General features: G+C 43.8%; 1 protein-coding gene across 1 annotated transcript in view; it reads right to left on the bottom strand.

The window, feature by feature from the left end:
• The window catches only part of cps1 (carbamoyl-phosphate synthase 1, mitochondrial), an 81,607-nt gene that overhangs the window by 12,856 nt on the left and 41,078 nt on the right, over positions 1-27,673 (bottom strand). The window contains exons 26-32 of the mRNA XM_083638429.1: positions 24,373-24,567; positions 21,228-21,295; positions 19,911-19,986; positions 18,858-18,935; positions 10,305-10,412; positions 9,963-10,052; positions 8,912-9,082 (exon numbers count right to left, since the gene is read on the bottom strand). Coding sequence (XP_083494555.1) covers positions 8,912-9,082; positions 9,963-10,052; positions 10,305-10,412; positions 18,858-18,935; positions 19,911-19,986; positions 21,228-21,295; positions 24,373-24,567 — 786 coding nt within the window. The remainder of the gene's footprint in view (positions 1-8,911; positions 9,083-9,962; positions 10,053-10,304; positions 10,413-18,857; positions 18,936-19,910; positions 19,987-21,227; positions 21,296-24,372; positions 24,568-27,673) is intronic.

The raw sequence follows: 27,673 nt of genomic DNA, 5'->3' as shown, positions 1-27,673 counted from the left end.
TAGAACCTCTGTGGGCTCCCCGCCCCTCTGAACTTTCTTATGTAGAGATGCTGTTTCTAGAATGCGCACAGTGCGTTGTGTATTTATACACAGTCTAGCTCTGTAAATATAACACTAAGTTGTAATATTTTTTGTCTCGTCAAAAGTAACCAGGAAGAGTCCCACTATGAGATCAGTTTATCAAAATGACGCCTGTACGAAAATCTGATTTTGGTTGTCGGAGATTTCTCCTCCGGGCTGCTGTGCTCTCAGCCCGGACCGGAAGTGGAGGCTGCTCTCGGCCTCACTGGGGAAATTATCCGATCCACTGCTGTGTTGATTAAGCTAGCCAATGTTTCTGTGGCATTTTGATTAACTTTATGATTTAATTCCTTTTGGAGTAAATGTTGGTTTTACAAATCTAACCTTGACGCTTTACGCTACGTTGTTTACTGGTATAGTGTGGGTAGGGCAGCCTGCTGTAACCGTTTGTAACGTTCCATTTAATATAGCTCAGTGGTAACGTTAGCCTAGCTGCCTAGTCTCGTCTCTGTTTACCGTATATCCTTACAACAGCTAAGAAAGGAGCTTGTGAAGAAGGAACAGCCCCACAGTCAAAGCATTTCTCTGAGATATCCATATAAAAATGTTTGTTGCTTTAATACCAGAAATAAAACCTCTGTTTATGTGACGCTAACGGGTTAGCGATTAGCTCATGGCTGGTGCTTGCGTACTAGGCCCCATCTTATAAAACACATTTCCTGGCAGTTTGACAACCTGGCAAGTTCTGAAAATATGTGTATATTATTGTGTTATTCCAGCTATCGTTATCGGTTGTTAAGTTATAGTAATATTAAGCCGATAAATAATGAAAAACAGCCGACTAGCGAAAGTGGCTAACGTAGCTGGAGTAACTACTAAAACACATATTTTCTGAACTTACTTCAGTCCCCAACCAACGTTAATTCCTCGCGTGCCTTTCTCAAAACAATGTTCTTTTTATTGCGGTCCATTGATATGTCTGGTAGCCAGCACAGCCACCCCGACCTCCAGGGAGCCACTACCCGTGTTAAGAGCCTCTGCCCCGGGTCCACACAGAGCCACCCAGACCTGTTACATGATGAAAGCACAAAGCAGCACTGTGTCCCGTCTATGTCAAACCAACGCTAGTTCTATACTGTGAAGAGCCTGTCCAGCCAATGACGGCTTGAGACTGGCTGCCACAGCTGTCAATCATCCATTTTTATCCCTTTTTATATGTCAAATAACTACTTAAAAACAAACTGATCAGAAAAATGACCACTTGCACAGGCATTAGCATGATAATGACTATCTAAAATGATACAAACCACCTTTGGAAAAAAATTATCTGACGTATACTGTGATTATTTCGGTTGTAATTTTCCCATCCACTAACATGGGGAGGCGGGCCTTGTGACCTAATACTGGATTCAGCCGTCAGGGCGGCGATCTAACATGCAGCGGCTTCACTAATGGAACCATGGAATGGCGTCCATCTTTATAAGTCGATGATAGAGACAGGGGCAAAAAACCAGCACTCAAAATAATTCCTTTTGGGTTGTTTTATTTACCTTCAAGCAAGTTGACAATGACAATGAACGTTTCGGCGTGGAGCCTTCCTCAGCATTGTGCTGACAGAAGACGGACATGACGTATAAATAGTGTCAAACCGGAAGTACAATCAATTACATTATCAAGTACTAGGAAATATCTCACAACATAAAATAACAATGAATATAATATCAAAAACATCAGAGAATATCAAAAAAGAGATAAAGGTACAATTTTAAACAGTGATAGAGACACACACAGAGAAACTTTGTGGAGATAAAAGAGCAGAGTTTAACTGAGAAAGAAAGGGAAATACAGAGGGAGAGGGGGACACACATACACCACCACACACACACACACACACACACACACACACAGTTTGGACTGGTGTCTTCTCTCAATCATTAAGACAATGATGGAGGGATGGAAGAGGAAGGAGGCTCGCTAACAGGGGTGTAGGGTGGGTGGGTGTGCATTAATAACCCTCACTGGAGATTTGAATGCTCTGGGACTGAGTAGCCATATTCATACAGCTGAACCCCTCAGAAACCCTATCCTGAAAACAGGTTTCTCAGTGGTCTCAATTGTAATGTTTTGTGTGTCTTGGATGGACCATCTGTGGTTGTCACGGCAACCAGGTCCCTGTAACCAGAGCCCCCCCCCCCGCCACCCCCACCGATGAACACACACACCGCTTCCCCATCTCCCCATCCCACCAAACCACCCACTCCCGAGAGTGGAATCGCACAGCTCCACAACCTGAACAATGTTATCTTGGGGCACCAGCTGAGCTCCACTGGAAAAGGAAATAAATGACTAGTATTCAGAGTGTTTTAATTGGCAGAGTGGAAAATCCTCTCAAACAATATGTTAAGGCCACTGAAATCAATACAGAATGATGTCATTGTTTTAGCTGGTTTAGCAGCTCCTTCAAGGTGCAATAATTTGCCCATAATATATCTGTAGGGTTTGATAGAGATGTTCAATGCCAATGACTCAGCAACCACTCCACCCCCTCATGTCAGTCAGGCATCAAACACTTCACTCTCTTAAAGTCGAGCTGAACCCGTTTGTCGCGTGCGTCAGAGTCCGTTTCAGACTGAAAACATAATTTGTCTGAGATGACAGGTTGAGAGGCGGGTCATAGTATCATGTCGATGATTTTATTTGACAATTCTGGGGACTGGATTGGGCTTTGGACAATCCTGGCGTGTTCCGCCTCCAAATCGAGTGGGATTCAGCGTGTTGTGGCGCTCTCCTCGGGAAGAGCCTGCTGACGCGAGGTTAGTGGCTGAGTGGAGCTCAGCGAGCCGCAGGCAGCCAGCTGCCTTCGTGTTGCCGAGCGGAGAGTGCAGCCCGTCGGCCTGGAATCTCCGAGGTGCGACCCCTGACAACCAGGCTCTCGGAGGCACGCGCCATTAACGCTATTGCAGTAAATAATATTCCTGGAATGCAAGTTTTAACGAGCCAGTTACATTTCTTTGCATTCTTAGACATTACCGTTTGATTTAGTTTGCATAATTGGTCAAGTTAGTAGTTCGTTTATGGGCTAGAAATTCTGCCAGATGACAGGCACTAGGCGCCATTTTCCCCTTCATTTGGAAGAGAAAATTATCCTGAAATGAAGATTTGATTGACAGCTGCATGTCGTGAAATGATTGGTTGAAATGGGGTAGAAATTTGACAGTACTGGGTGACGTCAGCAAACTGTAGATTACTGTTATGAATGAAATCTTGAAAAATGAACTTTTGATGTGAAAAAGTGTGAAAAACTAAAGAAATTAGATTTTTGTGATTTCTTTTGGCATACATTATTAAATAGGTGCACTGAATACCCAGGTATTTGAACTAAAATAAAATAAGTCATTTTTGGGTTCAGCTCGACTTTAAGGATAAGTTTGGTGATTTTGGACCTATATAATTGGCATCTTAGATACCTGTAGTACTTGTAACCACAGAGAATATTGACTCTGGACATTGCTTGTCTTAAGCCAGAGGCATGAAAAGTTGTTTCATGCACGTGTGTGTACTGTGTGTACAGTTATCATAGCCAAATTGATGTTACCATGGCAGTAATAACTTTATAGCAGGAGCTAGGTTTATCATGGTCATATTTCACTAAACAACTACACACTGACAACAAATAATGCGACTGCTGCTGGTATTCTGATTATGAGAATTTGATTCAGTTGTTTACATGCGCAATAGAAGAAAATACTCATTTACACACCTGACTTGACTACTCAATATATCACCTATGTCTGCTATAATATATACAAAGTATGTGACATCTCCACATAAGCAATTCCTTCCTTTCATTCAAACTCCTTTTCCTGTGCAATACCCTGGATAGAACTTTCTTACTATCGCACAGTGGAACTGTACAGCATCTGCACTTGTCAATAAAACCAGATATATCCCCAAACCTCACAACAGTTGGGAGTTCTCTTTCTCCAGCCAATGTGTGCGCATGAGGGCCCGCTCACACAGACTATCCCCTACTCCTCCTCAGACGCTGTTTCCATCCTGCTCTTCTTCCTCTCAGGGTCACGAATACAGCTATGTTACTGTTGCTGCCAGTTTGTGTGAAGAGACAGAAATTACACAATGGGGACTTATTAGGAGGAAGAAAACAGTGTGGGCTCAAATAAGGGAGTGTCGGAGAAGAGGGGAAAGAGACAGACAGACAGACGGACAGACAGACAGGGTGATAGAGAGAAAGGGAGATCGTGAACGAGACAGAGAGAGAGTACACGGCACACACACTACAGGCTACTGAGGCTGCCTAATGCTTTCAATGCATCTCAATGTGTTTACAGTGAGGGGCCTGCCATTGTGGTGGCAACATTATGTTAAAGGACCCAATTCGTGCAGCTGTAACCTCTTAAAAACGTGTGTCTCTGGTCCATAAAACATGATTCTGGATTAATTTGTCGAAAATATAGCAACCCCGTTCGTTCTGACGGAGTTCTCACTTCCTCATCTCGTCGCTTCCCAAGAATGGTCTGTTTCTATAATATATTCAGAACTAACAGTTCCCATTGGCCGCTGAGGGAGAGCCCACCCCAGGCTCCCAGCGGCCAATCAGATTAGCGTCCGTGGACCAGCACGCTAGGTTGTGTCCACAACTAACGTTAGCAACGAGCTATCGCTAACTTAACGGTTGCTACGCTAAAGAGGACATCTCAAAATGCCTAGACTTACCGAATGCACCTCCGCAGTTGCTGGATCACGTACAGTTGGCGTCGCTCCAGCTAGAAGTGTTAATTTTGTGGCTATAGACAAAATGGTGCAGGTAGCTTGTGTGAGAGACCGCGCGCAGTATGCTTAAGGACCCGTGTGACGGGATCCCAACGCGCTTCAGCTATGCAGGCAGGCAGGTCCGGTGCATCACACCGAGGAGAGGAGAGAGCTAACTGCTGCGCTGCTGATCCATGTGAGAAAAAGTGAGACATAGGCCTAGCCTAACTTTTGTGGGGAGAAATACATTGAAAACTAGTCAGATATGACTTGAATGCCACTTGTAAAATAAATCACCCACAGTGATTGACGACGGTCCGACCACTATTTTGACTGGGCGGCTTTATGTAACAAAGGCGGAAGCGCTCATTTTTGGCACATTGCCACCCCTCGTGGTCGGAATGGACCCTCGAGATAAACGGCATGTTTTTGAATGGAGTTTGGTTAAAGATTCGCTAAAGCTGTTTCAATTTAGCACAGCGCCGACGACTCACACGACAACTATTTGCCTTGTAGGGAATAACGTGCATGCTCCCGCATCCCCTCCCCCTGCCCACTGGCAGAGAGAATACTGACCATTTCCAGCTGTTTCTAAACAAAGACCCCTCATGTTTAAAAAGGTAAAACCGGAAAATATCCTGCTAGCCGCTAGCCAGACATGATCCAGACTTCATGTTTAAAAGCCACGTATAGAAATCATCACTAACAAGACCTAACAAATCTACTGTAATCTAAAGAAAACATCAAGGTAGCTTTCAGTTACCTGGTTCCTGGTTTGTGAAAAATAGACCTCACTGTAAGATTTACGAATAAAGACAATTGTCAAAGATCATAGGTATATTGTGTCGATAAGTTTGAATGGCTTTCCTGCCCTCACCATCAATAACAGGGAAATGCAGAAGAGACAGGAAGGAAGACCTGCTGCATGGCTTCAAATCAAACCTGCAACCAGAGCACGAAATGGACTTTCTCCAGCTGAAAAATCAATCATCAAGAATTGGAGCAGGGGTTCCAGCAAGCCCCCTATTAGTGTGGGCCAGTCACGTCTGTATCATTGACTTTGAGTAAACTCAGGAAAGCTTTTCAGCTCGGTGTCTGGAGTATTCAGCGCTCTGATTCATATTCTCCTCACCACCGTGCAGACTAGAAATTGAAAACTTCGGGTGGCGGGGAAGAGGGGAGGATTATACCTGCGTGATTGGTTCCCAACCACAGCCATTGTTACGGCATCTCTATTGTAATTAGAGGGAGAAATGACTTTGGAGGAAAACAGCTTTGAAACAGCTGGCGACACATATACTCTTCTCACACACACAATCTTAGCGGTAAGCCAACCAACCGCCTACTATCCCCCCATCACGCTTCGCTGCGGGGGATGGAGAAGTAATTGCCGCCTTTGTTATGTGATCCAACGGAGCCTTCACTTGCGGTACCTGCAGTGCCCATTAAGAAGTCATACATGTACTGTCAGGCTCTGTACGTACAGTAGAGACTCTAATTTCCCCACCATACAGAATATGAAAAGCTGAAAAATGTTCAATGGAGGCACAGTTATTAGGACTTGTGTAGAGAATATAACAAGTGGTTATTAACTTTCAAATTGCTGTCAAAAATGAATCAAGCTAATACCAAGGCTGTTTTGATCAGTTCCTGAAAAGTTGACATTTTGGAGAACATATTTCCTCACTGACACTATAGCCTGTAACTGGGCAGAAATGGATTTAACCTTTTTTTAGACGTGACTTGTACCTTTCCTTAGCCTGTTGCTGGGTAAAAGAGAATGAAACTTGGCTTAATTGATCAGAAATTGGCTTGTAGAGAGAGTTCTTCATAATTTATCTACTACTTACAAATACGTCACTATTAATCTCTCTTTGAGTTTGATGACTGGATCTATCTGAATCTATTGCAGAAACCATATGACATTACATGTCATAGCATGTACCAGAAATTACTTAGCTTGTATACCTATGTACTCCACGACACGTTAGCCATTCTCAACCTGTGGGGCGGGGCCCACTGGTGGGCTGTGAAGGTATTGCAAGTGGGCCACCAAATCATTTGTAAAACATAACGACATTCGTGAAAAAATGTAATTATTATTATTATGTATGAGAATGCATTTCTCCATTGTTGAATGGTTAATTTGTAATCAGTTATTCATCCTATTGCAGACAGCCCCTCACTTTTAGTTTCTGATTTCTGTGTGGTGCTGATGGACAGCTCCTTTTATCATTAAAATAAGATATAATAACATTATTTGGCGTCCGTACTGTTTACAATCAGATGTGGGCAGTGAACATTTTTGAGATTTTCAAGTGGGTCATGAGTCGGAAAAGTTGGGAACCGCTCCTCTACGTCTTCATTGAGATACTGTATTTTCTGTGCAATATCACGATATGTGCAATACTGTGATTAGACTAGTATATAACATAGGGACTGTGCAATACTGTGATATATTGGTGTTTGTGATTTGTTGATGCCATGTCTTAACACATTGAGTGCCAAGGACGTCTGTGGACGTCCTAAAAAAAAGTAACGAGAAGTGCCAAGGACGTCTGTGGACGTCCCAATATCATAATTCATATTATTCCATAATTCTGCTGTTTAAGGTCGTACCCAGCCAGTGAGCATGAATCCCTTCAAGGGATCACACGGCGCCACCTTAAAAATCTACACGGGAGCTGCGCCACCCTAAAACCTTGGCGCTCAGATCCTTTACTTTGTGCAAGAGAAAGCCGTGATCAAAGAGACACCGATGCATGCTGCAGCCAGAGCCATATAGATTGCTCTGTCTGCAGCTGACAGTTGGCTGCGATCCGCGCCCACAACTGAGCTCCTCTGCCTCTGTCTATCTGTCTGCATATAGTTTCTCCACACGATTCCCTGCCAGAAAGGCAGCACCCGACGCCGAACAGCCAAACCTTTTCCTTCAGTCCCGTTTGGCATTTCCTTGTCGCGCTGGGATCCGCCCGGGAGCCGCCGTCAGCCGCTCGGCGCAAAAACGGAGGCTGCGAAAATAGACTGTGTGCGTGTGGGGAGGAGTTTGCAGCTCAGGGGGGGAGAGGGGGGGAGAGGGGGGTGGGGCACGCAGGCTGCACAGAACTACACCACGTCACTACATCAGAAAATATTAGCTAGAGTCAGTGAATGTGCTTGAAATTAGAGTGCAAAAAGTATTCATAAAAGTGACTTTATCTTGAAAAGTAAAAAAAGACAGCAGAAAACCCTTGAAAGTGCTCTTCTTTCAGAGGCTGTCATTTCATAATGGAACTGTCTAGAAACAAAATTTCTTCTTTGAAAGAAGCAGGAGTGTCCAATGTTTCATTAGAGTCCAGCCCTGTCCATATAGCCCTAATAGAAAAAATTCTATAGCTGTTTTCAACTGAATGGAAGTGAATCTGGCACAGGCTCCAGACAATTTTACTGAAGCGCTGTGGCACTCAATGTGTTAATCTGTTTTTGTATGTAATGTTAACTCATGAAATTAATCTCACTGAAAATGAGTTTCCCCCCACGGGGACAATAACGTATCTTACTTTATACGTCTAATAGAAAGCAGAACTGACATAAAGTAACCATTCAAATGAAATGCAAAGATGTGAATAAAACCAGCCATAATCAGTAAGATCCCAGTGTGGCTCCCTCCCTCACCTTAGACTCATTTCTCAGCCTCTATCCACTTCACTCAACTAGAGACTGAGAACCTTCTCCCAGCTTTCATTGTGAAAACTGTGTTGAAACAATTCAAGAGTGAAAAAAAACCTGCATCGCCGAACCAATCCAGAGTCTTTAGGGCGGCCCTTCGTGCGGAAGAGGCGGTGACATGCAGAAGTCGTGTGCTTGTAAACAGGGAAAACGGAATCAAATAATGTAACGCTGCTTGGGACATCCAAGTTTTAAAATGTTCTCTCCGTGTCACAAAGTGATTCTCTGTATCTCCAGTTTGTTTCAATACGGAGGATAACGGGGGGAGAGTGTAATTTTCGGTAACTTGACAAAGAGGCGTAGGTTTGTTAGCGGCTGTTGCCGCCGTCGTTCAAACTAATATTTTTGACAAGAAGTCCCCAGACGATTGGTAGGTGGAGATCAATTGTCTGAGAGCGGAGACTACCCTCACCTTGATGCCCACGTAGTCGACAGGGATGATGGGGTTCTCCAGGGAGGGCAGGCTGGCTTCATCCAGCGGCTCTCCCACCATCACCTTGGTGGCCACGTTGATGAAGTCCACCCCAATGGTCTTGGACACGAAGGGGAAGGAGCGTGACGCCCGCAGATTACACTCGATCACCTAATAGTGTGAAAAACACAAACACTATCTGAGTAGGAGATGTGGAAGGCAAAAACACGCCCACACTTTCTTTATCTTTATCGTTTATTTGAACAGGGACAGTACACAATACAAATATTGCACCAGAGATAAGATAAGATAAGATATATATATATATAACATATCAAATACAGAAATAAAAGAAAATCCTAGTGTCAATCAATCAATATACATGGTACAAAAAATGATAATACTTACTATTAGTAATATATAACACAGTAAAATATAGCACATAGGTAGATAGAAATCCCCTAAGATCACATAGTGGTAAATGAGGAGATGATCAGAAATAAATACACAATGTCAGAACACAACAACATGAGACCACGCTAATGCCTATAGGTGGCCACAGGACTGACCCTCTCTCAGCCACTTCTTGACAGAGGACTTAAAACCTTTGAAAGTACTGCAGCCTTTAATGACTGCTGGCAGGGTGTTCCACAACCCGCCCGCTTTGACTGTGAATGCAGATTGACTGAATTTCGTGGATCTAAATGGCACGCAACAGTCTCCTCTAGTGGAGGCTCTTGTAGTTCTCACACTGGTGTTACGGTTTGTCACAAATTTGTTGAATGGGGGGAGGGGGGGGGCAAGGCCGTGGAAGATCCTACTTGCATGTACACATCCAAAAACGCGGCAATCATTTAATATTGTCTACATCTACTAGATGCAGATACACTTACAGGACAAAAACACAGACACACAGATGTAGCTGGCAAATTGAAATCAAAGTCAATATAATAATTCTTTCTGAACATGTGGTTATTTCAATCCAAAAGTGAACAGCATTTGCCGTGGCTGGCTGTGAAAATGTTGATCTGCACTGGCAAATATCACTTACCATGACATCGTTGCCTTTAACCAGAAATTGAGTGTTAAAAGGCCCTGAAATCTGGAATTCTTGTGCAATTTTCCGAGTGGCGGCTTTCACCTGAGAGTAATGACAAGAAAACACAGCCACTCAATATGAGGCCACGCCGTAATATCTCTGCATATGCATATGGAGAGTAATTGATTGCATACATCATGGTTAAAATATGCATAACATGAGCAGGAGTGCTTGTTCTCCACAGAATATGAATTGGCCAACATTGTTTTTCAACTTTCCGGCTCATTTGATATAAGTTGAGTCGCTATATGAAGTTTGAGGGTGACTGAGTGCTGTGTGCAGTGCTGAGCAGACCTTCTCTATCGCCCCCTGGCTGATGGTCTGGGTTGGCAGCATTAGGGTGGCGTCCCCTGAATGCACCCCGGCATCCTCCACATGCTCCGTTATGGCATGGACCAGAACCTGGGAGAGCCAAACATTCATTAGGAAAGCTTGGAAAAGGCGCCCCCCTCACTCAATTCCTGGATGCCTATGGGATAATTATTGTTATTTGATCCCAGACACTCAACAATTGAGCCAAGATAGCCTTATATTGCTGTTTGACATACTTCAAAAATACACGAAAAGGTCTCTCTGAAGACATTTATTCGTTTCTGACTGTGGGAAAGTGGGGAAAATTGTCAAATTCCCCAAGAACTACTGAACCTGTGAATTATCTCTTTAACCAAACAAATCACACACATTTAGGCTATACTACTGTATGTGATCTCCTTTTGATAACTAATGTTATATTTTTTCACTTCCATTCACTGAGCCTCCCCAGTCAGATGACGTCTCATATGCAGTTATCTGTACATAGATTAGCCAAATGTCGTCTGGACCTAAAACACCTACAAAAAGTATCGACCGGTGAACTCCAACTCCACTCTCACGTCAATTAGACTGTAAACAATGACCGCGGCACACGGAAGCGGAAGTCTTGGTGCAGACTTAGTCGTCAGACTGATAGTGATAGACTCTGGGTTAATGGGTTAAAAGATTGAGGCTGGATAAACTTTAAAATTGGAGAATTGTATGTACTTGGTAGTGTTGGAGTCGAGACCACCTAACCCGAGACCGAGATGAGACCAAGACCGAGACAAGACCAAGACCGAGGAGGGGGGAGACCGAGACCAAGACCAGACAAATACGAGACCATTTTCAAGACCATTTATACGCAACCATTTAACCTTTACACCATTGCTCTGCTAACAATGAAATAACTCATTAGGAATGATAGTAAGATATAAATGGCTGTACAGTTTAATACTCAGTGACAGAATGCAATCCTTTCATCTGAAACACTTTAATTCCATATCACTGACCTTCAGAAAGGCTCAACACAGTGGACAGAATGAAGCGGAAAAACACCTTACTGCTGCTAAATTATGACCCCCCACCCTTTGTGGTTTGTATAAGCAAATCGTATGAGTGACGATTTGGACCACATCTCTCCAGCCACCTTGTTGACCGGTGTTGTCTTCCTTTGTGCATGAACGTGAGGGGAGTGGCTACAGCGTTAGAAACTTTCAAACTGCAAGATTATTGGTTGCGATTGAAGGAGGGATTTTTACACCCAATCACAGTAAAAAAAAATATACCTAACACAGACAAGTAATGATGTCACTGCCGCTGTGGTCTCGGCTGGTCTTGAAATAAAATTCAGAGTCCGGCTTGCCCGAGACCGAGACCGATGGAGGGCGAGTCCGAGACGAGACCGAGACCATCAAAATGTGGTCTCGAGACCAAGACCGGTCTCAAGTACTCCAACATTAGTACTTGGCCCATTCTAGATGAACTGATCAGCAGGGAAATTGTTCTCCTGGGAGGAAACGGTGTCTGTGTCTGGATTGTCAGTGACACTCCCTACTGTTCAAACACAGGGCTTTTGTTTCACCAAACTACTGTGTGTGTATGCAGCCGTGTCATTAGCCCAATAGCCCATGCTGCTACTAACTGCAGGATTCATTAGCACTCTTTTGATACAGCTTGTAATTAATACACATCCCCTCTCACTCACTCACTCACACACACACACACACACACACACACACACACACACACACACACACACACACACACCTTGGCCAGGAATAATGCAACATGTTTGGCAGGCATTCAGACTTCACAGTTTGTGAATGTGATTTTATTTTAATTTCTTTGCATTTTCACCCTTATTGGATAGGACAGTGTGATGACAGGAAGGCAGGGAGAGAAGGGGACATGGGGCGGATTCGAACCCGGGTCGACTGCATGAAGGACTAAGCCTTAATGGTACGTGCTGCGCTCTACCAGGTGAGTCATCTGTTAATGTGATACAACCACCAGACAACAGGTATAACCTATATACCATTTCCCTGTGGTCAGTGTGTGTACATGACTGGAGTGCAATTAGTGTTCTATTGGATATTCTGTGGACACTACTGTTTCCACCTTCAAAAACTTGTAAAGCAAACAAACAAGTCAAATCACTTGAATGAGTGTCTTGCCAAAGTATTTGACCCCTTGACCCCTTTTGCAAATTTTCTTGTGCTATTATGGCATTTAAAATGTATTTATTCAGGATTTGTAGTCTCGAGTTCCATCCACGCAGAGTACTATTTTTTAAAGTGAAATTGAAACAACCAAAAAATATAAAACATTTAAATACCAAATCTATTTTGTGTATTCGAACCTTTTGCTTCATTTGGGTTGAACTAAAAAAATGGCGGAACATTTCTCATCTGTTCCGTAGTAGATGTAATCTTTAGACTGTATTTAATGGTGGTGAACAATGTTTTATTTTTCTTGCTAACAAAGCTGAGAGACGGATCCCTTCACTAGATCTTAATGGGACTTGATGGGATTTTAGCATGTAGGCTGGATTCTCCATCACAATACTCAAGCACAGTTTGAGATATACAGGTATGGTTCATTCATTTAGGGATGAAAACAGACTGAATCAGAGTCTAGTTATTGAGGTTTCAAAAGAAACATGAAAACAGGATGAATACTTAGCCAACAGATTTCTGTTATTTTAATGTTGTACTTTTATTATAGTTTATTTTATTTATTTTCACTTTGGTTAAATAAAGTGCTTTGAATTGAACTCCAATCCAGAATAAATGAATTTTGAAATACTTTACTAACACAACAAACTGTGCCAAAAGTCAAAGGGTCATATAATAATACTGTTTAGCATGTGAAAGGATCTTTCTGTGATATTGCAGTTATCCAATACGGAGGCCACTAGCCCCGGGCTCCCCAAGCTCACTGACTCCTGACAGCTTGTCTAGACACACGCACACACGAACAGCGTACATACTGTAACATATATACATACACACACCGGTACACGCACACAAGACACAGGCGCGCACACACACACACTCACACACACACACACAGGTACACGCACACAACACACAGGCACACACACATACACACACACACACACAGGTACATGCACACAACACACAGGCGCGCGCACACACACACACACACACACACACACACACACACACACACAGGTACACGCACACGCATACACAGTTCCAGGTGTCTTAGCTGCGACACCATGACAGAATGATTTTAAGGTTAACAATAACAAACGTAAAAGGAAAATCCTACCTCAGATACTTTACTTTGACATTGTTATATGTGACCTGCTCCATCATTTTGAGTCACATTGACTCCTCAAACAATTTTATTTTATTTTAATACAGCGCTTAAAAGAGGAGAATATAAGCTTTCTTGTAATGTTAAAATTACCTTTGTACTCCAAAGATTGAGTGAGATGCACCCGTTTATGTCTTGACTGTTTCCAAAACTGGTTTTGAGAAAAAGAGCCTCAAAGTCTGACAAATTAAGCTAGTTCTGCCTGTCGCCCTACAGTACCTTTACAAGCTTCAAAATCATATTTAGCATTCAAATTTCACAATAATCTTTACACAGAATGAAAGCCAATGCTTTATTTTATTAGGCTTTATTTGATTAAAATCTGATGAAACCCCAAAACAGCAAATATCTACCGTATATTTTCTCATAAAATCCCGAGAGTTATTGTAATTAACTTTTTTTTCGCTGTAACCACTTTCCCTCAAGCTGCCTCATACTTCTACTTCAGTTAGTGAGAACCACCATAACAGACCCATGAACTTGTTGCTTTCAATCAGAGGTGGGCATATGGCCATATAAATATACAGTAGTGAACTCTGGGGTGTGTCTATGATCGTGGCTGTGCCCCTTACTGAAACACAAGCCTGACTATCTGGAGTCGATGTGACATGACATCACATTTGGTCATGTTGGAGAAAATGTTCCCATTAGCCTACATGCATCCATTATAGTTAGGCTCTAGAAAACAGTCAACAATCTGTAGGCACATCTCAAATCAGTCTCACATGACCTCACAGAAATCCTAATCTATCATGTCTTCATCAGCAATACCTCTGACTCTCCACACTATCTCAGACGTTCCATCCCACATGATTTAATCTCTGTGCCACAATGTACTGTACTATACTGCACTATGATGTCAGCTCCCTGTATGTGTCATTGCACCTTATAAAACAGTGTAACCATCTCTTTCCCTTTGAAGAAATGTATCCCTGCCCATTGTGCTAGTTGCATATCTTCCTCTCATGGAACCTTAAATATACTAGTGGCCCTGTGGGAGTTAAGACCCCCCCCTCCGGTCTGGAACACAGTACTCTCAAATTCATCATAAATCACTGATGATGTCATCAAGGAGTGATGTCATCAGTGATGATGTCACCAGATCATTGCTCGAGTGACATCACATCATTAGGTAATTAGGGCAATTACCTAATAAAAAAAATCCAGCTCCGTCAGGTCAGAGGTCACCCACACGGGTGCTCTTTACACTTCCTGAAAGTTTCAGCCCGATTGCACATAAAATGGCATAGCTGTGGCCGAACAAAATTCTGCTCACACACGGACACGTCTCATTCTTATTAGTAGATTCAAGTAAGCCTGAATCCAGAACTCTTTAATTTATTCTACAACAGCCAGCTATCTTCAGGAATACAAAAGTACACCTCACAAACGACAAAATGAGACCAGAAATACAAGCAACATCTCCAATAGCTGGTTTTGAACAGTGTTGTTTTAGGGTTGACTTTTCCTTTGAATGAAAGGCTGTGAAAGAAGCCAACAAGGTAAAACAATATGGCGAGGAAGTAATGGGTGATCACTCATTCAAACAAAAAAAAAAGGGGGGGGGGGGGGGGGGTGGCGGAAAGAAAAATAAAACTTATCTGCGCTGCATGCCAATCAGTTATGAAAACAGCTGGTTGAACAAGAATCCTTTCAATTTCTCTTCAACTGATCTAATCTAAAAAGAAAAATCGATTCAGTCTCAGTTTTTCCCTCAGCTTGAGTTTAATGTACTCCATTCTCCCCATCAGATCTATCAGGACTGTAATGTCTTTTCACTAAAGATGAAGCAGATTACTTCCCCTGTATTTTTCTGCGGAGCTGAATACCTGTCCCACCTCTCCATTTACACTGAAAAATAATGGCAGACTGAATAATGGCTGGGTACAGGGGAGATGAGCGATTCTGATACTGTTATGAATGAAAATATGATGCCACATAGGATGTAAATAAAATAAAATGGGAGAGAGATAACGCTATTTCCCAAGCTGTTGTACTGTGCAAGTTAGGCTAGATTATGTAAAAGATGTACACACACACAAGCCATCAGCTATAGACCTTATTCACAGCGCGGCCATCTTGGATTACGTCATCGCACAGGGTGGCAACGCGTCTGAGCCTGCGTTACAACCCATGTAAACAATGGAGCGGTGGTCCCAAAACCTGAGTTCTGTTCCACCAATTTCTTTTGACAAAATTGATAAATGGGCAGATGACAACGTCAACATCCCCAAAAGGATTCAAAAGAAGGGCTACAGTAACTGGATTGAAGGGTACATCCACGATATTCAAGGTAAATTAGGGTGCAACGTTACTGTGTACAAAGACTTGCTATCTGTGCAGTACCGTACTTGCTCCGCCGTCATATTAACTTCACTTATCGTGATTTTTGCATGTTAATCATGAATCAATCTAACATGATTAATTTGTAATCTGACAACTTTAGTAGCGCTAACATTGCTGACATCGTCAGTTAGCTGTAAGTAGATATTGGCCACTTGTAGGTGCTATGACGTTTCCATGCTAACATTGTTTTATTAAATGGATGAATGAGCGTTATTCTATCATTAGTAGGCTACTTTTCAGATAGGTTTAACGTTCAAGGATACGTTCATATCAAATTACATAGGCTGGAAGCAAGCTTCCAGGCTATGTAATTTGAAGCAAGCTATGTAATTTGAAGCAAGCTTCCAGGCTATGTAATTTGATATGAACGTATCCTTGAACGTTAAACCTATCTGAAAAGTAGGATACTAATGATAGAATAACGCTCATTCATCCATTTAATAAAACAATGTTAGCATGGAAACGTCAAGTGGCCAATATCTACTTACAGCTAACTGACGATGTCAGCAATGTTAGCGCTACTAAAGCTGTCAGATTACAAATTATTCGTGTTAGATTGATTCATGATTAACATGCAAAAATCACGATAAGTGAAGTTAATATGACGGTGGAGCAAGCACTGCACAGATAGCAAGTCTTTGTACACAGTAACGTTGCACCCTAATTTACCTTGAATATCGTGGATGTACCCTTCAATCCAGTTACTGTAGCCCTTCTTTTGAATCCTTTTGGGGATGTTGACGTTGTCATCTGCCCATTTATCAATTTGGTCAAAAGAAATTGGTGGAACAGAACTCAGGTTTTGGGACCACCGCTCCATTGTTTACAATGGGTTGTAACGCAGGCTCAGACGCGTTGCCACCCTGTGCGATGACGTAATCCAAGATGGCCGCGCTGTGAATAAGGTCTATAACAGACACTATTATATACTGTATAAATATTTCAATACTGACAGTGTCTAGACTTCAACAACTGTAGCTCCACCTGATCAGCACCCATTGCAGCAGATGGAAAACGTAATGAGGTTTCAGATCACAAAAAGGCTCATCTCTAAATCTAGCAAACCTCCCTTGAATACCACCACTATAGTATGAAGCAGGAACTCAAATTCATTTTGCAAATTTGTGGGGATTTTTAGACTTTGGGGATATTTTTAGACCTGGGGGTGGGGGGTAGGGAGGGAGGATATTATGAGTGCAGTGGTTCTAAGGGGTCTTTGAGGGGCTTCGACGGAGTCCCCAACAAATTGATGGATTGTTAAACTTCCCCATTATTTCATTTACAAGAAGCTAACAAATAGAGAATGTAGAAGAATGGCTATATTGATTATAGTTTCACTGTTACGTCTATACCTCAAATACTTATTTATTTGTATGGGAAGTCTGGACAAAATCATATCGAACAATAAAACATATTTTCAGATTGCCCAAGGGGGCAATTGTAACACTGACTCCTTGCCTTAAATTTAATATTATAGCCTTGTCCTTCTCAGTGAAAATATATCAATTGTATTACTAATTAGTGCACATATTTCTTATAGGATGAATTTGATGTTATCTGTGAGTTATGAAGGGAAAACATAAAAAAAACAGTTAGGGATTGCCCTACAATTGTCCGGTCTCCCCTACTATCCTTGCTATGGTCAGATGAAAGTGTCACGGCAGGCTCAACCACTCGGTGGTGGAGATTATCCTGCATCATGGAAGTTTAACGTTACTTGGCTTGTGTGAAATGAACCTAACATTCCTCAATTAGAAACGCCGTGCTGCTCTTCATTTTCTGTGGAGTGACACTTATCAAAGTCTCGAGCGCCCTCTCATGAATCATCAACTAACGTTAGTCTCACATATCCAGATGTATCTCCACACTTTGTTTTAACGCTGGTGAATGGCCACAGCACAAGCCCCCCACCTAAAGCCTACCTGTTTCACTATTGATGGTCTATGAAAACGTACATGCGCACGCGCTGTAACAACACACGTCACCATTTGTGCCAATGAGTTTACATTGATAAGAACCGAAGCCTAATAGTTTGTTCTAATGCAACACAATGACTGCAGGCGCTGTTGTAGAAGAAGCAGAAGAGCGTCTCCTCTTGTCTTCACTATACTCTTTGTCTGCGCTCAGACTGGAAATACAGTTACGCCACATTACAGTCTCCCCTCATCGATAAAAATGTTATTTTAGAGCCACAATAATGTTATAAATATCAACAACTAGCCGACATATATTAACGCTGGTGGGCTCTATGGAAAGAGCGTGACTTGAACTGGTTGAGTTATATCAACCTGGTCATTCAGTGGCATTTCACTGCCATGTAACTAAAGTAGCTCACAGCTAACAGCTGGCTAACGCCAGCTATTTGATGTAAAATGTATTATCTGAATATCATACCTCACTCGTCTGACGTCACGTCATCACCCATTTTTACCAACAGATTATTTTTTAGGACTATGAGTACAAAATAAGGTTATTTGTCAACAAAATACACTGGGGAACACTGTGGCTAATCAGCAGAGTAGGAAAAACACAGAAACACATGAAATATCTAAAAAATGACAAAATACACTGGAGGGGAGCTTTAAGGTTTGCTCTTGTTTAGCTTCTTGCCATTCATTCAGCACTTGCCAGGCAGTACTGCTGTTAATTAATTCCCATTGGTAGAGAAACAAGGAAGTACACACATGATGATGATGTGATTGGCTGCTGATGGCCCATGACCGCCAAAACTTGAGTCCCAACCTTTCTTGGCCATTAAGCTTGTTGAGTTTCCCTGGTCGCTCATCCCTATAGCAATTGAATGGACTTCTGGTGACTTGTAAGAAATCTGCTCTAACCGGACAGAACCTGAAAATAATACCTCACCTTGCCGGACTTGGCCACAGCATCCAATTCCACCTCCCTGGCACCGCGGATGAACTTGGTGATAACCACTGGATGCTCCTGAAGGAGAGACAGCAGGACAGGGTAGTGGAGACAGTGCAAGATTCACCAGCAAAAAACAACGTTTCATCCTCACTTTGTGCTCCGCTAACTTCTCTCACTCACACATCTGGTCATTGTCATCTGAACTCAGGACCAAATTGAACATCAGAGAGCACTCTGTGTTACAGCTCATAATTTGCTGATATGTGTTAGTGTAAGTTTATAGTACTTGGTCGCCATCGACCATGGCCACCGACTATCATCGATGTCCATTGGGCCCAATGGACATCGATGATTCGGTGGCCATGGTCGATGGCGACCAAGTACTATAAACTGCCTTTAACCGGACGGACAAACCCATCTTTATTTGTCACATGACACCCGTTACACCACACACACACACACACACACACACACACACACACACACACACACACCGACAGTGGCCAGTGAAATAGACTCTCAGTGGGCAGCTACAGCGTACAGCGCCCGGGGACCATCTTCTGTCGGCGATCTTCTTGTATCTTTTTAGTGGGGGATCATACTGTATATGGTGGAGGAAAGCCCAGGGGAGCACAGGGACAACATGCAAACTACACACAGAAAGGCACCTTTCACGAGATAACCCACCTGGTCACCATATGCACTTGAGGACATTGGGGAGGGGGGGGGGGGGGGGGGGACCACACCCCCAGCATCCCAGGCGGGAATCAAACCTAGGACCTTCTTGCTGTGAGCCGACAGCGCTACCACTGCGCCACCGTGCCATGTGTGTTTGTGTGTGTGTTGCTACCCCCAGGTAGCGGCCAGGTGCCCTAGAACCACCTGGGGGTGCAGTGAAGCAGAGATGGGCAAGTAATACTAGCCAGCAGCCATGCCAGCTGGTAGCATTACCTACATGAATACAAAGCCTGGGTGAGGCTCTTTGGAGGGAATTCTGTGGTAATCTTTCTCTGTCTCATGCAGGCAGACACAGACACACACACCCCTCACCTGGGACACCTGAGTGGCCTCCTCCAAGAAACGCTTCATCTCCTCCTCTCCATACGCAACGTTCATTGCAGAGCCACTGCAGAGAGAGAGAAAGAAAGAGCCACGAAAGAGGAAGAGATAAAGTAAGCAAACCGGAGAAAAAAAATCTAACATGAAAGTTGATCACACAAAACACTCATTATCTCTTTGTTGCATCACTATTATCATCAGGAAACGAGGTCTGGAAACAGCCGAGCGAGCGAGGGAGAGAGAGAGAGAAATGGAGAGCTATTTAGGTCGCAAAGCACTCCGGGCTCTTCGGAACAAGTTCAGAGTTTAGTCATTAAAAAAACAACAGATTTAGGCAACATTTTTGGTGGCTGCTGTTGTTTTTGAATTGGACTGCTAGCTGGGCCATCCACCTGTTCCAATGATAGAGAGGAGGGGGCACAGACAGAAAGAGGACAAAGGAAAGCCATAGGCTGGAGTCAGAGCTTCCTTCCGCGGCTTGCTGCTGCTCAAAGGCACACATGGCCGACCAGCAACCCTGACACCAACCCACCACATGAGGACCAGTGACTGGAGTCAGATGCATTTACATTCATGCATATTCATGACTCTGATGCCATCTAGTGTTTGCATCCCCAATTCTCTGAATTATCAGACACATTAATTATTTAGTACAAGCACACTTTTCTTCCTGAATGATGCCATATTATTACTCCAGTTAGAAAGATTTTTTTATCAGTGTCGTCTTCCACTAATATGATACTGTTTTTTTTTTAAATAATATATTTATTGTAGAATGGATCAATATTGGTTGTCTACAGGAAGCCCACAGTTATTTTGAAAATATTTTTAGCATGGGATGACATACAATACATACCTCTGGCAAAGCGCGTTTTACGTCACAACGCATCACAACGGAACTGCGGAAGTTCTGCTCGAGATGCGGAATCTGCTCCGAGGGCGGCTGTTATTGTTTATTTTTTTAAAGTATGCACACAGAATCACAGAGAATCACACTGAGAGCCTTAACAAGCCTTAATGACTTGCAGCTGGCAGGGGCGGAGTTTCTGCAGGCAGCAGCAGGAGCATTTTTCTCCGTGAGGTAAACAGAGAGCGAAGGTAAAACACTGCCCATGTGCTTATATTACCAAGATTATTAATGATACAAAGTGGGTTGATTATCGGTAAAGCCATCCTTTAAGGTTGACAATTAGGATCAGGATTTGGGTTTAGGGTTAAATTTGACAATTAGGATTAGGATTTGGGTTTATGGTTAAGGTTGACAATCATGTTACCCACTGTAGGTTGGCTGGTGTTTGGAACTCTCACCTGAGAACATAGGAGGGGCGGAGCAGACAGGGGTAGCCCACCTGGTTGGCAAAGGTGAAGGCATCTTCCTGGGATGGGAGAAAAACAGCACACCAGATCATCAGTGAGTCATGTCAAAATTATTGCTATTCTCAAGGGCAAGAATCAAGCGGAGACGGACAGCAGAGCTATGTTTCCAGTGTGGTTGAGAATGAAGAACTAATGAAAGCTCCATCACCCATAGTCTTCAGTTGACGATCTTTGTATAATCTTCATGTAATTCTCCATACAAGCTTTATCACAGAGAATGTATTTAACGTTGGGAAAATGTTAGCTGAGGGCCAATTGAGAGAGAAACCAAAGAGTCCACGTCCAATTGGGCGTTGCTCTTCTGTGTGTTTTTCATCATCAAGCAATCATGTCTCAGGTAACCATGCAAGGCACCTTACCCCCCATTTCCACCCCCCCACCACACACACACACACACACACACACACACACACACACACACACACACACACACACACACACACACACACACACACACACACACACACACACACACACACACACACACACACACACACACACACACACACACACACACACACACACACACACGCTCTCTTGAACAAAGGATTCAAAGATGACAGGGTGCACTCCCCTATCTGCCCAGGACAGAAATGCTAATCAAAAGAGCAAAGACGAGAGTAAAAAAGCTCTGACAGTCAGAAATGCAGCTTCGCTTCGTCTCCCTCTGGATTCTCTCTTCTCTTGTAGCCATGAGAGGATGAGAGGAAAGAGTCGGGGGAAGAGGAGCGTAGCGGCGAGGGGCGAGCTGTCCGTCCTCCTCATCTTCACTCCATCATCATCATCATCATCATCATCATCATCTTTCTCTCTCCTCCATCTCTCTGTGGCGCTCCCCTTTTTTCTCTTCATCATTACGTGCCGCTCACTGGCGAGGTGGAGTACCATTAGGGAATGCCGAGCGGCTTCCCGGAGACTCCGGCGCCGTCTCCCCATGGTACTGCTGGAATGATTCCAGCCCATTAAAATCTGTCTATCCCTCCTGCATAGACAGGAGTATGGAAGACTGTAGGTAGACTCTGAAGGGACAGAGGAGGAGTCTGTCTCCGAAGAGGCTAAAAACGACGAGACAGTAAAGTAGCAAAGACACAGCCGAGGCAGAACCTACAGTATGTCAGGAAGGAGGCCTATGCCAGGTGGGAACGAGTCTAAACCATGTGCGCATGTAGCGTTATGTAGCATCACAGCATTCAAAACGACTGCAGCCAGTTACATTTAAAGAGTATCCCATAAAATTAATAATATTATAAATATAGCTATTCTTGATATTCGTATGGAATTGATATAATTTCTTTTTTCAGGCTTTTTGACAGCATGCTAACAGGTGACATACTGTATGAGTAGCCAATGGTGTGGTTAGAATAGAGGATTTTATGCATGTCCGTTTCCCTGCACAGTAAAAGGCACCACATTTTGGTTGCAAATGTTAAGGAGGCTAAGACAGAAGATGCACTGAATGAATGTCTCCGGCACTAAAGTTCAACTGACAGCAACGAAAGAGAAACCCTAACGGCCAATGGATAATGGCCAGGGCCTTAGCTGAAATCAAGAAGACACTGTTGATAAGAGAGGCCATTCAAATTATTATATCCATATTCAGTAGCTCAGGAGGTAGAGCAGTCGTGTGGGAATGGGAAGGTTGCCGGTTCGAGGCTCACTCCTCCGGGCTGTGTGTCTTTGAAGTAGGGGTGGGCGATATGGCAAAAACTTCATATCATGATTTTTTTCAGGCAGGATCACGATCCATGATCTTATCACGATTCTTTTTCATCTTGGTTTTTAAGACTATTTTGCAATTTACTGAACAGTACAAGTACATCCAAACTAATTTCAGGGTTCGTACGGTCATGAAAAACCTGGAAAAGCCCAATTTAAAATACAATTCCCAGGCCCTGGAAAAGTTATAGAAAAAGTTTGGGAAAAGTCATGGAAATTTGTTTCATAAATATTTTCATGTCGTTCATTTTTTACGCTGAGTTTACAATAATCCATGTTTGTTTCCCAAACTTTTATCTTGGGACCCAAAAGATACATTTTGTCTCTGCCTGGAACCCAAAAAAACATACTGTAATGAGTTGCCATGAGACCAGTTGGCGACCCACCCCCCACGGGGCCGCGACCCAAATTGGGTCCCAACCCATAGTTTGGGAAACACTAAGAAATAATAACGTTAACAAGCAGGCACACGCTCAATAACGTTAGCTGAAAACTAGTTTGGTGGTGGCCTGACAGTTCCATAAACTCGGTAAGGGAGGCAGGCAGACTAGCCGCTTGGTTAAGGAGAAACAGGCTGCCTGCCTACATCATGTCATGGGCAAGTTGGGCTACTGCAACAGACCGCCCGGGCCAAGCAAAATGCAGGTTGTGTTGTGTCAAAACATTCAATATTTTCAACATGAGAGAGGCGGCGGCCACGAGCAAATGAGGCAAACATCAAAGGCGCTGCTGCTCGTCAGGTAACGTTACTGCATCACTGGACTGGGCTTCTTAAGACAGCGAGGGAACTGCTATCATATCACCGAGCAGCACGTCTCTCTCTCGTCAGCTACAGTACCAAGCAGGCAGCGTGGCCGAAAGATTAAGTCTGAACTGTCGAGGCAACTGTGGCCTCTGACGGCGGCTAATTATTATTATTATTAAACTCGTTCAAAGATGCCAGCCTGCTACCTTAAATGTGTGTGAGTGTTCACATGACAAGTCAAACCAACTCCTCTGTGTTGTGAAGGAGGGGGGGGGGGACTTTAGAGTCGTCTTTCAGACAAAGAAATGCAACTGATAGAATGTGCACTGCATGTAGCGCGATTCTAACGATCTGTCTGGAAAGGCAGACCGTGGAGCCATCCTGATCGTTAACGATCTAAGATCGTCATATCGCCCACCCCTACTTTGAAGTGTCCTTGAGCAAGGCACTGAACCCCTAACTGCTCCCAATGAGCAGTTACTGTAGGCGCATTGCATGGCTGCAGAAGCTGTCAGTGTGTGAATGGCTAAATGTAGACATTACTGTAAAGAGCTTTGAGCGGTCGTCAGATGGGCAAAGCGCTATATAAATCATTTCACAGATTCTTCCTCTCACCAGGGAGCTGAGGGCCCTCCACGGGGCTTGGGCCACCCCGAGGTCATCCAGGATTTTGGAGAAGACGGACCGCTCCTCAGCCCGGTCGATCTGCAGGGGGCTGGTCCCCAGGATGTTCACCCCGTTCAGGTGCAGCGGGACGGCCAGGTTGTTTGGGATCTGGCCTCCCACCGACACTATGCTGCCAGAGCAACCCTGGAGGACAGGACAGGGAGTCAGAGGAGAGGGTGAGGAGAGAGGGTGAGAGGGAGAGAGTGAGAGGGTTGATTGAATTGATCGAAACTTGTGGCCGGTGATCACATACTGATGACGGTGATGACATACTGATGACGGTGATGACATACTGATGACAGTGATGACATACTGAAAACTCAATCTCATCAGTTGATCTAGGTTGTGTTGTGTCATGGCATTATTTATCACAAGGGGCAGTGTGTGTGTGTGTGTGTGTGTGTGTGTGTGTGTGTGTGTGCGTCAGTATGTTCCCTTTAATAACGACACCACTGCCCCTCGCACTGTCTGGCTGATCCAGGGGGAATGCCGTTTCCACGGCAACGCTAGGTTGTATCTCTTCATTAGTCACGGGCCTGCTCTCCTGCTCTGGTCCAGAGTTTAGCTCTAATGCTGTTTGTCACGCACGCACGTACGCACACACACACACACACACACACACGGAACTGTGGCTGTGAGACAGGGGTGGATGGTAATGTTATCTGCCTGTACAAACAAACACTTAATCACACTCTGATCCCATCGCTGCTTTAACTGGATTACAATTGTGTTGCAAGGGAAAGTCAATGGACATTAGCACGCAAACGTACACACACGCACACATACAACAACAAACACACAAGCTATAGCTCAGGGAAAAGCCTTTATTCATGCCTTTGAGCATGTTTTGCAATCTTGGATCCCCCCCCCACACACACACACACGCGCGCGCACGCATGCACACACACACACACACACACACACACACACCTCGGAAGCTCTGATACTAACTAGCTTTTTTCCCCGAGTTAAGAGACATAATGTATTTTCACAGCTTCCCTATATAAAATAAACCCTTCTCAACTCTCAACATCTTCACAACAATCAATTAGTGTCATAAAAATCCTCAAAAGCTCGACAGCGCTGGAAATTGACCACCTAAGAATATTGTGAGACGAAGACTTAATTGGCAAAGCAGAACCACATGAACCTACGAGAGTTACGGAGAGGTCAGTGAACGTTGCAAACTCGTAAACACACACACACACACACACACACACACACACACACACACACACAACTGTAGAGACGTAAGCTCTTAAATCTCAGACTAGCCTACAGTATACTGTATGCATAACAAATGTCCCAATTAAGAGCCATTCAGAGCGTTCGTTGTTGCCGTTTGACAGATAGAGGAGTTTTGTTTGGCTACTTTTCCTCTCCTGGAGGAAAAGGCGGAAAAGCTGCACGGCACGCGTTACCAGTTTTTGACTTGAGCAAATATATGAGTCAACAGAGAGGATTAGACTGTTGCCGGCGATGCTTCATCCATGGTAGTCTGAGCAAAGAATCTGTTTCTCCTCGGCCTAGGAGACAAATGCTCATAGTGCAGCACTGTCGACTACTGCTGGGTGGGAACTCTGTGGAAAAGAGTCACAGTCATAGCACTAATACTCTCACTGCTTGGAAAACTGATGTTTGTTCACATTCCACACAAGTATGCATGATTTCTTTTACAAGTAGCAGTAGAAGTAGTCTCTCCCCAGACTCAAATATTACGTTGAATCGCTGCGCTCTGCATACTACATAAATGAGTCTGTACCACTTCACAGCCACTGCTGGGGTTTGGTGGGCGCGTCTAGGGGGGTGAAATTGAATGAGTGACAGGTCGTAGCTGACGTAGCACCAATGAGAGAGTGGTTAAAAAAATGGTCTGCGCCTCCCGTGTTACCTCCCGTGTTGTCTGATCGCAAAGTTGTTACTGATTGGGCAGGACTGTATCCATCCCTGGCATATGACTGGCCAAGTGAACGGTTCCCTCCCATTACCAGCAGGCTGGGGGGAAGCGTCCCAGACCCAGAGAGAGCTCTGCAGCATGCAGTAACTGTTACATAGTAGTGTATCAGCATTAAGAACTCTCATGGGTCTGGCGTCGAGAAGTAATATCTAGTACTAAAACTACTAGTACAGTAGTAATATCATGAGATTGTAATGGCAGAAAATGCTTGTTGTTTGGAACAATAATCAGTCGCTCGTTGAAAATGAACAAAGGAGGATTTATTTCCAAGAAATGGTCCGTCTATATACAGAGTCACACCTGTCTGTATACAGAGTCACACCTGTCTGTATACAGTCACACCTGTCTGTATACAGAGTCACACCTATCTGTATAGAGTCACACTCGTCTGTATACAGAGTCACACTCATCTGTATACAGAGTCACACTCGACTGTATACAGAGTCACACTTGTCTGTATACAGAGTCACACTCGTCTGTATACAGAGTCACACTCGTCTGTATACAGAGTCACACCTGTCTGTATACAGTCACACTCGTCTGTATACAGAGTCACACCTGTCTGTATACAGAGTCACACTCGTCTGTATACAGAGTCACACTCGTCTGTATACAGTCACACTCGTCTGTATACAGTCACACCTGTCTGTATACAGAGTCACACTCGACTGTATACAGAGTCACACCTGTCTGTATACAGAGTCACACTCGACTGTATACAGAGTCACACTCGACTGTGTACAGAGTCACACCTGTCTGTATACAGACACACACTCGTCTGTATAGAGTCACACCTGTCTGTATACAGAGTCACACTCATCTGTATACAGAGTCACACTCGACTGTGTACAGAGTCACACCTGTCTGTATACAGAGTCACACTCATCTGTATACAGAGTCACACTCGACTGTATACAGAGTCACACCTGTCTGTATACAGAGTCACACTCATCTGTATACAGAGTCACACTCGACTGTATACAGAGTCACACCTGTCTGTATACAGAGTCACACTCGTCTGTATACAGAGACACACTCGACTGGAAGTTTCAGAAGGAGTGAGCAATAGAGCAAACTCATATCTATATGTTATAACGAGCAGTGGCTGACCCCCACCCTCCGGAGTCTGCTGTCAAGTTCCATCAGCTCACAAAGGAGGATTCAACTCTCACTCTGGTCAGGCAGACCTGGACGTTATCTATTTCACTCCCTACCCTGCCTACAGACCTTTGAAGCACAGCACAGCAGAAATTATTTTTTAATTTAAGTAATTTTAATGATGTTTTTGGAACC

This window comes from Poromitra crassiceps (genome assembly GCF_964638095.1).
Source record: "Poromitra crassiceps genome assembly, chromosome: 6".
Taxonomy (NCBI): domain Eukaryota; kingdom Metazoa; phylum Chordata; class Actinopteri; order Beryciformes; family Melamphaidae; genus Poromitra; species Poromitra crassiceps.
This window is presented reverse-complemented; position numbering and strand designations above follow the sequence as displayed.